Source organism: Sturnira hondurensis, unplaced genomic scaffold (assembly GCF_014824575.4).
Source record: "Sturnira hondurensis isolate 20B ecotype Veracruz unplaced genomic scaffold, ASM1482457v3 Scaffold0009733, whole genome shotgun sequence".
Taxonomy (NCBI): Eukaryota; Metazoa; Chordata; class Mammalia; order Chiroptera; family Phyllostomidae; genus Sturnira; species Sturnira hondurensis.
This window is the reverse complement of record NW_028082364.1, coordinates 6,695,563-6,708,621: the sequence shown is the minus strand read 5'-3', so window position 1 is coordinate 6,708,621 and position 13,059 is coordinate 6,695,563. Positions and strand designations below refer to the sequence as shown.

General features: G+C 55.9%; 1 protein-coding gene across 4 annotated transcripts in view; it reads right to left on the bottom strand.

Annotated features, from left to right (window-relative positions):
• The window catches only part of CARD11 (caspase recruitment domain family member 11), a 75,803-nt gene that overhangs the window by 27,625 nt on the left and 35,119 nt on the right, over positions 1 to 13,059 (bottom strand). For all 4 annotated transcript variants that reach the window (XM_037057910.1, XM_037057909.1, XM_037057912.1 and 1 more), the window contains exon 2: positions 3,244 to 3,374. In XM_037057910.1, the coding sequence (XP_036913805.1) occupies positions 3,244 to 3,250 (7 nt within the window). In that variant the 5' untranslated portion in view covers positions 3,251 to 3,374. The remainder of the gene's footprint in view (positions 1 to 3,243; positions 3,375 to 13,059) is intronic.

The window sequence follows — 13,059 nt, the reverse complement described above, 5'->3', positions numbered from 1 at the left end:
TGTTCTTAATTCTTTAATGTATGCTTATGTATTAAAAGTGTAACTCTAGAAAGCAGTAGTGATATCCGTATACAAGATCATACCCTGGAATACGACCATTGGTTTTGTTCCTCAAGATACATAAATAAGTAATTGAATTAAAAAATTACAATGAAAGATTGTTTCCACCCTGGAAGTTTGGACAAAAAATGTAGGTGAGCATTATACACGGGAGTGTCCTGTACACAGCTAAGGACAGTATGATGGAGTTGTACCCACTGAGGAGGGGCAGGCATCTGGCCGCAGGTGTGCCGGGGCGGGCAAAAGCAGGCGACCGTCGTCGGTACGGAGAAGGACACGCGTGTGGACTATGAGTGTTATCGTAGCTCCCCTGACCCTGTGTCTCACACACCACGGCTGTAAAGCTACTCTTGCCCAGCCCCGTACACGACACACTCTTTCGGATACTTGCTAACCACGAACAATGGATGGATAAGCCATAGCGTTTAAAAAAAATACGCAGGGAGAGAAAATGTGGCGGTGGGGGTACATCCCTCCAATCCACGTTTTCACACCTCGCTAAGAATTGACCATCCCAAGTTTAAAAGTCATGCCGTTATTTATTTATTTTTGACAATTTCACGCCCACGATGGCTCAGGGTAGGCTTCCTTGTTTCCTTCTTCAGCTTGCTTTTTTTCTATGGGTTTTTTTTTGAGACGAATTTAATTTGTCCATTTGAAAACAGCTCTTACGAGATGTGATTTACGTACCGGATCATTCCCTGTTCTAACGTGCACGGTGCAAGGTCTGTGGTGTGTTCACCGAGCTGCCCAGCAATAACTCCCCAACTAACTGCAGAACATTTGCATCACCCCCCAAGGACCCCCATGTCCTTTCGTGGTCTCTCGTCCCCTCCAGGAATCAGCCCTCCGGCCGCAGACAGCCACGGGTCCCCTTCCTACAGAACCGCCACTCCCCCCACCCTTCACACACAGCAAGGCCTCCGTCAACACTGTCCTTGAGTGACGTCGTTCCGCTCAGGTGTCCGGGAGACAGGCTCTGGACCTCAAGGGCTTGATCAACGTCTGACTGTTGCCCAGACGCCACTGTAAAAACCCACCGATGTTGTCTACCCGCTTCCCTCGATTTTTCACCGGAGCGTTCAGCACTGTTTCTAGTAGGAAAAAACGGGAACCCCTGGTCGCCAACCAGCAGATAGGCCACGGTTCTTCTGGGCCCCAGAGGAATATTTTAAAGGGATGTGGTGGGTGAAAACACTCCCAAGACACGTTTTTTTTGAAGGAAGTTTCAGCCTGTGGACATTAGTTTAATAAACACACGCCTGGTCTCTGCCCTGGTTCCTGGCACGGCACTCTTAGTGCTCGTGGAAGCTCCGCGTGGTACGAGCGTGTCTTCTGTGCGATGACAAGACGACTCTTCGCTGAGGGCCTCTGGAGAGCTTCTAGATGGGGGCTGGTGGCGGGGGAAGCCAAGCACAGGATCAAAGTTGACTTTCAGTCCCACGCCCGACCTCTGGGTGGGGGGGGGAGAGGCTGGAGATCGAGTTTGGCCATCGATGGCGAGTGATTTCATCCGTCACGCCCATGTCACGAAACCTCAGCCAGACCCCCTAAACAGCGGGGTTCGGGGGGCTTCCACGTTGGTGAGTGCACACACCTGCCTGGAGGGGGCACCTCCACTCCCTGGGGACAGAGGCTCCTGCACTCGGGACCCTTCAGACCTTGTTCCACTTAACTGCCCACGTGGCTTTTCCTTTGTGTCCTTTGAACGAAGGTGCAATGAAAAGTGGGGTGTTCTGCCGAGTTGTGTGAACTGTGCCAGCAAATTATGGAACCTGCCGAGGGGCTGTGAGAACACCTGATTCGTAGGCCCCCAGGAGGAGCACGGGTGGTCCCGGGACATGGCCACGGCAGGGGGCGCAGGCCTGTGGAGGTTCGATGGAAGCCTGGCCTCGGGCAGTGGGTCCGCTGACCCCAGCACCTGCCTCCTCCGCTCCCCCTCTCAGCAGGCCACAGCCCTGACATCTCCTTTGCCCCAGATAAACCCGGCTGACCGTCCCAAGGAGGACTGGCCCACCCGCCGGCCCGGGGATTCACGTGGGCTGAAGGTGTGTCGTGGGTTGCTGAGCCGGAGACTGGCGCCTGGACGGCGAGGGGTGGCCAGAGCTGGTCCATGCCGAGGTCGAGTCCGGAGAAGTGGGGGGAGGCAGGCACGCCGGTCGGCTAGGTGATGTTGTGTGAGAGACCCCCAAGGGTCTGCGGGAAGGGGCAGGGTCGTCCTCCTGGGTCTCTTCCTCCAGTTCCCAGACCCGTAAGCCTTGGCCACGCGTGGGCGCTGGTCTTAGCACGTGGTGCCTGGTTCTCGCTGTCGACCTTCAGTTACCTCCCCTTTAATCTGAGCTGTTTGGCCTGATCCTTTGCTACAGGCGACCGATGGGCCGTGAGGATTTGCTGTTTCGGGCAACAACTGATCTAAAGTGGTTAAAAGCGAGGCTTTCGTCCCATTCAGTCCAACAGACTTTGCACAGACGACAACCTGGCCTCACAAACAGGCTCCAACCCCCAAGAGCCCTTTCTCAACCACTGTGCCTTCCCCTGGGCTGCTCGGGAGTCTGCGGTTCCCGCCTTGTGGATGCGCCCGCCTCCGGCGCTCACTCCGGCAGTGAGCAGGCCACTCACTTGCGCTCACGGGGAAAATGTATCCACCTTTGCTATTCCCAAAAAGCGACATTCATGTTGGATGGTCCTTCCTCCCCTGCGCCTCCCCTCCGGGCTTAACCGGAGCTGGTGGCAATCCTACCCCACCCTCGGCATGGTCTGGCGAGGTCTTGGGTCAAACCTTGGGCCATACTGGGCCATCTTTTATAAACAGCACCAAAAGCAAGTTCAAGGTTCTGGGCCAGGCCTTGCAGGCAGGGCCATTTGCTCACCTCTTCGCAGGACAAGGAGATGAGCTGCCCAGGGACACACTTCGTGGCAGCTGCTGGTATCGCTTGTCATTCGTTCATTCGAAACACCCTATTGCTGTTCCCATAAAGTTCCAAATCCTCACCTTGACCCCAAGACCCCGTGTGGCTTGCCTCCTGCCAGCCCCCATGGTCTCACCCTGACTGGGTGCCCCAGCGTGCTGTCCTTCTCTGACTGTCCACCGAGTGCCTGCTGCTGGGACCTCTCCGTGCCGCCACGTCTCAGGCAACCTCACTCGGCCCGTGCTCGGCGTGAAGGAGGGGTGTCGTGACGTACCTGGCATGTAGTCGGCACTCAAGATGGCAGCTCTCTCCCGTTACCGAGGTCTGGGCATCACGCCTCCTGGCTGGGGCCCGTCCCTCCCTGGGCCGGTCTTCTCCTAGACCGGGGGTGGTGGTGGCTGGGATCTGGAGAAGGAAAGATGATCTGACTGGTGCGGAGGCAGAGGGCGGAGAGCCAGGGGCCCTGCAAGGGTCACAGGGACCCCGAGGGTCGCGTCTCTCCACAAAGCAGTGATGTGTAGGGTGGACCGAGTCCGGCAGCTGCTGGGGGCAAGGGCCTTGGGTCCGGGTCCAAGACCTTTGGAACTGAGAGAAGGGCAGAGGTCCCCTTGGGGGTCTTCGCGGCAGAGGGACCTCTCCCTGCAGCACCGGGAGGACCATGCGCCGAGGGGAGACATTCTAATCAGCGCCTAATGCTCAAGGTCAAAGGCAGCAGCCATGTCCCTGAGGCCGGAAGGAAGAGCTCCCCTCGCTGAGAACTGTGTCTTCAGTCCCTGGTTCGCCTCGGGTTTGGTCAGGAAGGCACCACAGTGCACTTGGCGATTTCCCTGAGGTGGCCTGCCTACGGTGCCCGTCTCCACGCCCAGCTTGGTGGCTCCAGGTGCTTGGAGGGCCCGGAGGACTGCTCTCCTCCAGAGAAGGGGTGGCCGGGGAGGGGCAGGTGAGGCTCAAACCTGGGAAGGTGAGGCTGGGCCTGACAGCTGTCCTGACAGCTGCCGGTCCCTGTGCTGGGGGCCTTAGGCAGGTGCTCCTAGATGGGGACCCTGGGGTGCCACTGTTTAATCAGGACCTTGATTTGGGCTTTGAGGATTAATGGCAGGTGACACCAGCGCCCCCAGAGCTGACGGCAGCTGTTCTCGTTGGGTGTCAGCTTGGATCAGCGTGAGCCGTCACAGGCCCTCGCCCCAGGAAGTGGCAATGACACGCTTCTCTGGAGGACACTGTCTCCTTGGCGTCCCCACAGCCTCCCTGCCCTCCGCCGGGATGCGGCAGCGGCCCGCTGTGGGCACCGCGGGGAGGGCTGGGGGCTGGTCTCCAGGGCCAAGTGCCCAGCAGATACCGGCAGGGCCGTCCCCAGGCCCCTGAGCACAGGCAAAGGGAAATAACAGTTTCCTACGTTTGCATTTTTTTAAAAAGGGGGAACATGTGTTTCTTTCACAATCAGAAGAAAAGGCTTTTGAAACTGGGTCTGTGAGAGAGGTTTGGATCGCAGTGGAGAAAAGATGGGTTTGTGGGGGTTGGCACCACCCCCTGACATGCCAACACGGGCTGGGAAACCCGGGGCCCAGGACGGCCGGGCACGAGGCCCCAGAATCTCTGCCCTCGGAATTCTGATTCCACCCCCAAGAACTTGAGGTCGGGAGAAATGTACAGGCTCCATCTCCCGAGAAGCTCACTGACAGGCATTTAACGGTGGGCCGGCCGAAACAGCATCCCTGTGGCTCACAGAGCCTGTGCGCGTTCCAGGCACCTTGCTAGACACCACTAATGAAGCCCCAGGGTTGTCTGAGGTACCCGGCACTCTTCCGATGGCTTATGGCATCCCCACCACCTAGGAAACCAAGCCCGGCAGGCAGCCAAGTCCCAGCACTAGCAAGGAAGAAGGCGGGACTGGGACGCACGCTTCTCCGACTTCCTCTTAATCACTCCCATACAGATCCTCAAATGGCCTTTTTAAAAAAACAGCCTGCCTTTTAACTGTCTCTAACCAGGACGCATAGGCACAAAACTCCCCGAGACATCACTTTCACGCACAAGCTTAAGGCAGACGTAAAACCAAGTTCTAACACGGCAGATATTGGCTCGGGGTTGGAAAGAACTATAGCGTCTCAAACCAGGGATTGATCGCTCAGTGAGTGATTCGTGCGGGGCCCGGGCACCATCGGGGAAGCCCATCCATCCTGGGAGAGGCGTGTGAGCTGACACGTAGAACTGGTCCACGCTGTCTCGGCCGCCCCCACGGGAGGACATACATCCTCACGAGATGTTTGAGGGCGGTGGCCACGAGAAAGGGAGAGACCCAGGGGGTGCAGCGAGCAGAGGGCACAGAGTGAGGTAAGACTTCAGAAACCACGGTCTGAGAATTAAAATCCATGAAGGGGTGAGGTAAGATGCTGCATCTGCGAGATAGCACTGTAAAAAGGGAACAGAGAAGGAATTCTTGGCAGTTAAAACAAGGGAGCAGAAATGTATCATTAATAAGAAGGTTTGGGGTCCTAGCTGGTGTAGCTCAGTGGATTGAGCGCGGGCCTGCGAACCACACGATCTCGGTTCGATTCCCAGTCAGGGCACATGCCTGGGTTGCAGGCCAGTTCCCAGCAGGGGACTCACAGGAGGCAACCATACATTGATGTTTCCTTCCTCTCTCCTTCCTTTCCCCTCTAAAGATAAATAAATAATAAAATATTTTTTAAAAAAGATTAAAAAAAATAAGAAGGTGTGGAAGATGAAGTTGAAGCAATCGCCCCAAAAGTTAATAAAAAGTTAAGAGAAGGAAGATAAGAAGGGGGGACGAGGTTAGCTTACAAAGTCTAATATCCAATACGTAGAAATTCTCGAAAGAGATCACAGAGGTTATATTTCCTTTCCTGTATATCTTTTGAGGATATAATGTAAATTAAGAGATAAAATTACCAGAGAAATAATATTAGAGGATTCTCCAAACATAAGAATGTGAATCTTCGGATACAACGAGTCTTTGAGCACTCGATGCAATCGGCGGGAAAGACCCTTCTCGGAACATCAGTATGGAATTTCAGGCCACCCGTGGACCAGAGACCCCGGAAGCTTCCGGGAGAAAGCACCAGGCCACCTGCAAAGGACGGAAGTGAGTGTGGCCTCTGGCTTTTCAGCAGCAACACCAGATCCTCGGAGGCCTCGAGGCGATACCTTCACATTTTCGATGAAAAATGCCTTTAAACCTAGACCTGTGAACCCACCGGAACTATTGTGCGCGAAAATACAATGCCATTTGCAGGAAGGCAAGCACTCTAAACGTTGGCTTCCTGGAAGCCTTCCTTAGGAAGCTACTTGAGGACGTGCTCCAGCGACAGGAGGGAATCAAGCAATCAAGAGGAAGGTGGGGAGCCCAGGAAACAGAGACTCTGAGGGGACGACGTGTCAAGGAAAGTTCCAGGATGAGAGGAATGCAGCGGAAGCCTGTGGCAGGACCACCGAGGGCCCCCCAGAGGGAGGCTGCGGGGGGAAAACACGGAATGGTTATCCCGTGCGGTTGATAATGTAGGAAATAATATTGGTAAGCAAAGGGCGGGTCTGAGAGTCAGAGGGAAAAAAATGAAGGACGGGTATGTAAAAAAACCTTAGCAAATGAAAAGAAAAAGAAAGGTGATATTAACTCCAGGAAAGGATAAAAAGAAGAGAAATGTAACTACCGCACGCAACTTGCCTCAATTTAAACCATAATTACCTAGTCGCAAAAATGTCACACAACCCTGGCCGGTGTGGCTCAGCTGGTTGGAGCGTCATCCCGTACGCTGCAAGGTCATGGGTTCGATTCCTGGTCAGGGCACAGGCTTAGACTGCAGGTTCGGTCCCCAGTTGGGGCACGTGTGGGAGGCAACCCATCAGTGTTTCTCACGATGGTGCTTCTCTCCCTCTCTTCCCCGCTCTGTAGATCAACAGGGGTGTCCCTCAGCGAGGATTAAAAAAATGTAACTCGAAAACGGACCTCGATGCGCTGGGAGAATGGAGGAGGGGAGCACACGCTGTTGGGTGTAGGAGACAGCAACGTTCTCGTCTACCTGGCGGCGTGCCGACAGTGTGTTAGAACAGGTGTATCGATACGTGTCAACGCAAGCGTGTCGCTTAGGAGGAAGGCGGTAAATCACAGAGGAAAACAGCAATGAGAAGAGTTAGGGGAGGTTGCCTCTGGGGATGAGGATGGGGGCTGCTGATGGGCAGGTTGGCAACCCACGACAAGCCTGCTTTGCTTTTTAACTAAGCATGATACATGTAGTCTCTTGGTAAAACAAAAATGGACAGAACACAACATGTCAATACCTGGGAATAGAAATGATGCATGGAAGTCTGAAGGGTCCGTTCCCTCCCTTCGCTGCACACTCACCTCGCTCCGACCCTCTGTGACCTGTGCCAGGTGACAGCGCGCCCTGCATAAGCCAGAAGCGCTCGCTGTCCGTGGGGCAGGGCAGTGGTGTCCCCTCCCTCCACCTCCCCAGCAGCGTGGTTCCATTTTGTTCCCATTTTACGGGGAGGAGGTCGGATCAGAGAGTGAGGGGGAGACCCCACAGCCGCGAGGAAGCCGAGCAGAGGTGCCCACTCAGCAGCCACCTCACCTGACCCTGACGTAACCAGCCAGCGTCACAGATAACACTCAGGGAACATAGCGCCTAATCCATCCAATTAGATTCCTTGCTTCCTGACAGCTGCCTTCTTACTGCCTGATCCCCTTGTTGTGCGGGGGCGAACCCTCTCACAGCTCTCCAGGAGAAGGTGCGTGGTGGGTGCTGTAGGCAGACGCCCTAAGGATCCTCTCCAGTAACACAGCCGCCTCATCTTACAGCAAACAGGTACCAAGTGGCCCTGCTAATTGCCCCATGTCCGCCTCATCTCGGCCTCCCCATGGAACCTAGCACGAGGCCTTACTCATAGTAGCTATTCGGTACTCGTTTGTTGGGTGAATAAGTAAAAGTAAAATCCTGCATAAAACGAACATAAAACGAACATAAAACGAACATAAAACGAAGGAGGCTGCTCATCCTTCGAATCCAGAGAGTACCAAGCCCTTTGCAAACAAACCGCCCTGGAGGGACGTCTGCTTCTCTCAACAGGTGTCCCTGGTGTGCAAGCGGCGGGGCCAGAACGGGCCCAGCATTCGGTTGGAGGAACACATCGAGGTTCACTGATTTGCGTGAGTGACTGGGGGAGCGGCTGGAGGTGGAGGATTTAATTATTCCAATGAAACCGCCAGTTAACTGAAAGAAATTCTGGCAAAAAAAAAGGGAGGGAAAACAATGATTTAAAAGAACCATCTGGCGCCTGTGAGGAAGGACTGAGGAAGTGGGGGGACACCCTAGCACCCCAGCCATCCCCACGGTTACAGCCCGGGGAACTAAAATTTTATGGAAAAGAATCAGAGGCGTCCCTGTCTCGTGTCCTCTCCCCCTCTCCTCTTCGTTGCTACTAGAGGACACTTGGAGAAGCAGCTGGAAAACTCCCTGGCAGGAGTCCTCCCTCACAGCCGTTCACTTCTTCACCTCTGTCTGGCTCAGCTCATTCAACCGAAATATTGAGAGGATAACGTTTCTCATCAATTACCATGTGTACGGCAATCAGTAGAGCTTCACTGATACATAGTTTGAAAACAGCAATTACCATTTTAAATCCACAGCGGAGTGGCAGGCACTGCCAGCTGCCAACCCCGTGCCCACTCTCTTCCTTCATAACAGAGCCAATCTGAAAAACTGTGTTTTCCAGCCTCCCTTGCAGCTACGGTGGCTGTGTGACATGATCCGGGCCAATGCGATGCAGGTGGAAGTTTCTGGTAAGACATCTGGGGTGGGGGCAGACTCAGGTGACAGGAGCCTCTTATTTGTCCCCATCTTCCTACCTGGGATGTGGATGCAATGCTCTGAAGCACAGCAGCTATCTTGTGACCATGAAGACAAAGGCTACCCTCTAAGCACAGCTACCTAGAATGCTGCCAGGACTTTGGGTCTGAGTTAACCTTCAAGTCCTTGGTCCGCAGAATAGAATCCCTCATATGTATGAAATTCTGACTTTCTTTCTATTTTTTTTGCAGTTAGGAAAACCATCTAACAGATATGTTGTGACAAATGAGATCCAAGATGTCTAAGAGTGTCACCTGGGTCCAGCTGCAGAAATCTGAGCCCTGCAACCCGAGCAGCTGCCGCTGCCTTGTCCGTCCATTCATCCTGGTTCCTTTTACTAGACGCAAAACTGGGGTGAGAAGGCGATCAATAAAGACTAAGCGTGGCCAGTGAATGGAGTGCTGTTGGGAGGGAAACAAATGGCGGGACTCTGGGGGCTTACGAGGCCACGAGGCAGTGAGGCAGAGCCCAGGAAATGGTGACCGACAGATGACACGGCGCCGGTGCGCTCCGCCACTCCCGGCGTGCGGCGCACAGGCTGGACGATGTATCTCCCCTCCCGCCACGGCCGGCCTCTACTGAGCACGCACTTTCGGATTTCGTCTCAGCCCAGGTCCCCAGCTGCCCCTATGTCCACCGGCATCTGCCACTTCTCTCTTAGCCCCCAGTGCTCCCCAACGCCCCCATCTCCCGTCACAGCCAAGACGCTCTGCCCACAGCCTGGGCACAACCTCCTGGCAGCCCAGGGCTCTGCCCAGCACCCTGCTGTCTCCCCAGGCTCCAGGCTCCCACAGTGTTTATACCCAGAACTCCTCAAGGGGCCCCACCCACTCCTTTCAGGGCCTTGGGCAGAGGACCAGTACTTTCTGTGGGATAACAAAGTCTCAACTCACTATGTTTTAGGAAAAGAGGCAGCACCCGCAGGAAGTCGGGATGATTCAGGGGTAGGGAGTGGGGCACGGCCCATTTACAGAACCCAGGGACCAAGGGCTGGGCCACATCAACCCACCCCCAGGCCCCCCAACCCTGCCACACGGCCACGCTTATTCCCTAGTGGCTTCTGACTTGTACCCAGACGGAGGATTTCTGGGAGGGGGCACACCTCCTGTGTCACCCAAGGAGACAGTTTTCCCCCTGCAGGTCTCATTCTTCCCCCTGCTCCTGCAGAGAGATTTTTTAAAAAAGTGCAGTTAGGAATGACGGATTTAAATTGTTCTGAGATGTGTATCAATTTATCACACTGGCTTTGTAGGAGCCTTTGCTCCATCTGCCTCCCAGAGCTGCGCACCCAGCACGCTGACAGTCCCTAAGGTCTCCGGGCGGCTGGCTGTGCCACCCTGCCACCCTCAGGCCCCTGTGTGAGGCTGTCCTGTCTCCCTCCTGGGGCACAGTGCGGGGCTGCAGCTGGCCCCAGGAGAACCCCAGCCTTGAACCGCAGGAAACGTTCTCTCCTGCGGCTGCCTCGGAAGCCTGGTCAGCACCTGCGTCTTTGCCACGGGGACTGTGACGTCACCGTGAGTGCCAGCTGGGTCTGATTCACCTGCCCTGTGGACTTTCAAAAACAGCCCTTCACCTCGTCCGTGGGCCTGATGGGATCCCTTTCCATTAGCTTGTTCTTTGCACCCTTGGTGACCGTGCGGTCATTTGGGTCGGAGAGTCCACCGTTTGCCTGTGAATTCGTCATGCCGGTCTCGAGACGGTTCGAAACCGCACGCTGCAGCCCGTGGTGTTTTTGATAAACATTTTCTGAACGGAATGCTCTAATGATCTGGGGTTTTAGGATAAAAACATCCCATCGTCACAGAATGTGCTCAGGCCATCGGGAAGAACTCAGCATGGGCCGGACAGATGGATACGCTGGCTGCAAAGTCATGTCCAGCCACCACCCTTTGCCGTTCCTTATTTCCACGCCCGGAAACAAGATCAGGAGGAAAAAGAGAAGGATGAGCGAGGACCAGGCACAGTGGCAACTTCAGGGCATGTGGAGCAGAGGAGAGGAGGCAAGGAGAGGCAAGCTGGGGTGCCGGTCTGACCCACAGTTTAAAGGTCTTTGCTCAGAGAATCAGAGTGAGCGGGGGACGCAGAGCCGGTTGCTCGGGCCACCCCTGCAGCTCAGAGTCGGTCCTGGTGGGTGAGCTGCGTACAGAACACGCCCTGGTCTCTCCCTTTGGGATTTATAAGACGCACGGAAAATACACTTAGGATCGACGCGGCGATCAATTGAAACTGTGTTTCCAGTCGTGGGGCTGCCCACTTCATCAGATGTCGTGGGGACAGGTGAACGTGGTAACACTCCGACACACGTTTTTGCGTATCTGAAAATAACTCTGCCGACGTTAGGTTTCAATCGACCTGAAGGTCAGTATCCAGAAAATGCAGATTCAGGTTTTCTTACACGGGAACAGGGCGGTGGTACGGGGGTGAAGTCGTTCCACCTCCAGCTTTCGAATTCTCTGAGGCGACGGGTGACGTTGGGGAGGTGCCCGCGCAGCGGGACAGCTGGAGGAGGGCGTTTGTTCTGTGTGCAGCTCAGGCTTCCCCAGCGGCACAGGGGACAGCGCCTCTTTCTCCAGAGGCCTTCGGGTCTGGTCAAGACCCTGGTGCGGGAGGCAGTAGCCTGGGCTTCCTCATGTCACCCCAAGGTGCCCAGGACTCGAGGTCAGAGCCGTGTTTTCTTGTAGGTCAGGTCACCGGGCACATTTCCAGGTAGCAGAGGACTGGGGGGCAGTGTGAGGGCAGGACGGAGGTCCGAGGGCTGGGGGGCAGCGACTTTGTTAAGGTGGGCTGTCTGTCAGTTCAGAGAGGCTACAGCGTGTTGTGCTGGTTGGGGGTGAAGTGATACCGTCCCACTGCCGGGCTCCTCTGTGCTCTCGGGGACAGGACCTGGCCTGGGGGCAGAGAGTCTGGCTCGGACTGCGGTTCTGGAGCTGCTGGGTGGCGCCACCGCCTGAGCTTCTATGGGTGTGCAGACTGGACGAGCAGCACCCCCACTTCCGATTGCTGGGGTGCACACGGGGGCACCTGATGTCACCGAGTCGACCCTGCAGAGGACAGCGGCAAACTCCATGACACTCGGAGCGTCTGCCCCAGAGTCTTCTGGAATCACCTCCGGAAGCACCTGTCTGTCTATCATGTTGCTTACCATTCTTGGGGCGGGACCCAGCTCCTATTTCCGGTATGCCCTATGGCCTTGCAAGACTTTTGCGCAAACTGGTGTTTAGTATTTACAAAGTGACGTCTGATGGACAAGTGCCAGGTCCCCTCCCCGTGTTGCAGCTCCCTTTGTGGGTGAGACCATCGCCTCCAGGTATGACCTGCCCTTCACCCGCCCCCGGCTCGTTGTGCTGTGCCTGCATTTCGGGTCTGAGTGCCGGTCTGTCTTGCTCTCTCAATCAGTCATGGACCAGAGGCTGGAATTCGCATCCCTGCGATTTCTGACCTGCAGGGACAGAGCCACCTGGACTGGGCGCGGTGCAGAAAGGCCGGCTGCTCTGGGCGCCGCCGGGAGGATGCTCCGTCAGGTGCTGCCCCCCAACATTGCCTCCCCGCTGGGGCAATAATGGACTTGATCTGTGTGCTCCTTCCCGGGGTCACTGCCAGGACCCAGAGGCCTTGGTGGCAACAAGGGGAGCCCGTTCTCGGCACTGGGGCTCCATCTGGCTCATGGGGAGGTGGCTCTCTGGATGCTGTCCACCTGGCCTGAGCCAGCATCCTTGGGTGGGAGCCTTGCACGTCGCTCCCTGGAGGTGAAAGGTAATAGGAAGGGGACAGACACTTTGTTACCAGCTCCCCTTCAGGGACACCTGCCTGGACAAGCAGGAACAGTACTATCTGTGGGTGTCTGAAGCGCAGTGGGCCCTCATTCAGTCTCAGAGGGGGACGGAATGACCCAGGAACGAAGCCCACAACAGACAGTGCGGGCAGAGGCAGGCGCTCGGAGCCTCAGGAAAGACCCCCGTGGCTCCGAGGACCTGGGAAACCACGCTCCACAGGTTCTGCGTGGTCACGCCGGGGTCCTGTCCCCTGACCCAGAACCATGCTGGACTGTGCGCACGCAGCCCTGCTCCCCAGGAGAAAACAGGCCATCAAGACGCCGGCGATGGGAGACCGCAGGGTCCAGCAGTGAGTTGGGTTTTCAGCTGGGCAGGAAAATTAGCCGAGTGTCTCACTATTCTTCAGGAAAGTGACGAATAGGGACAACCACCTCCCAGGCCTTCTGGCAC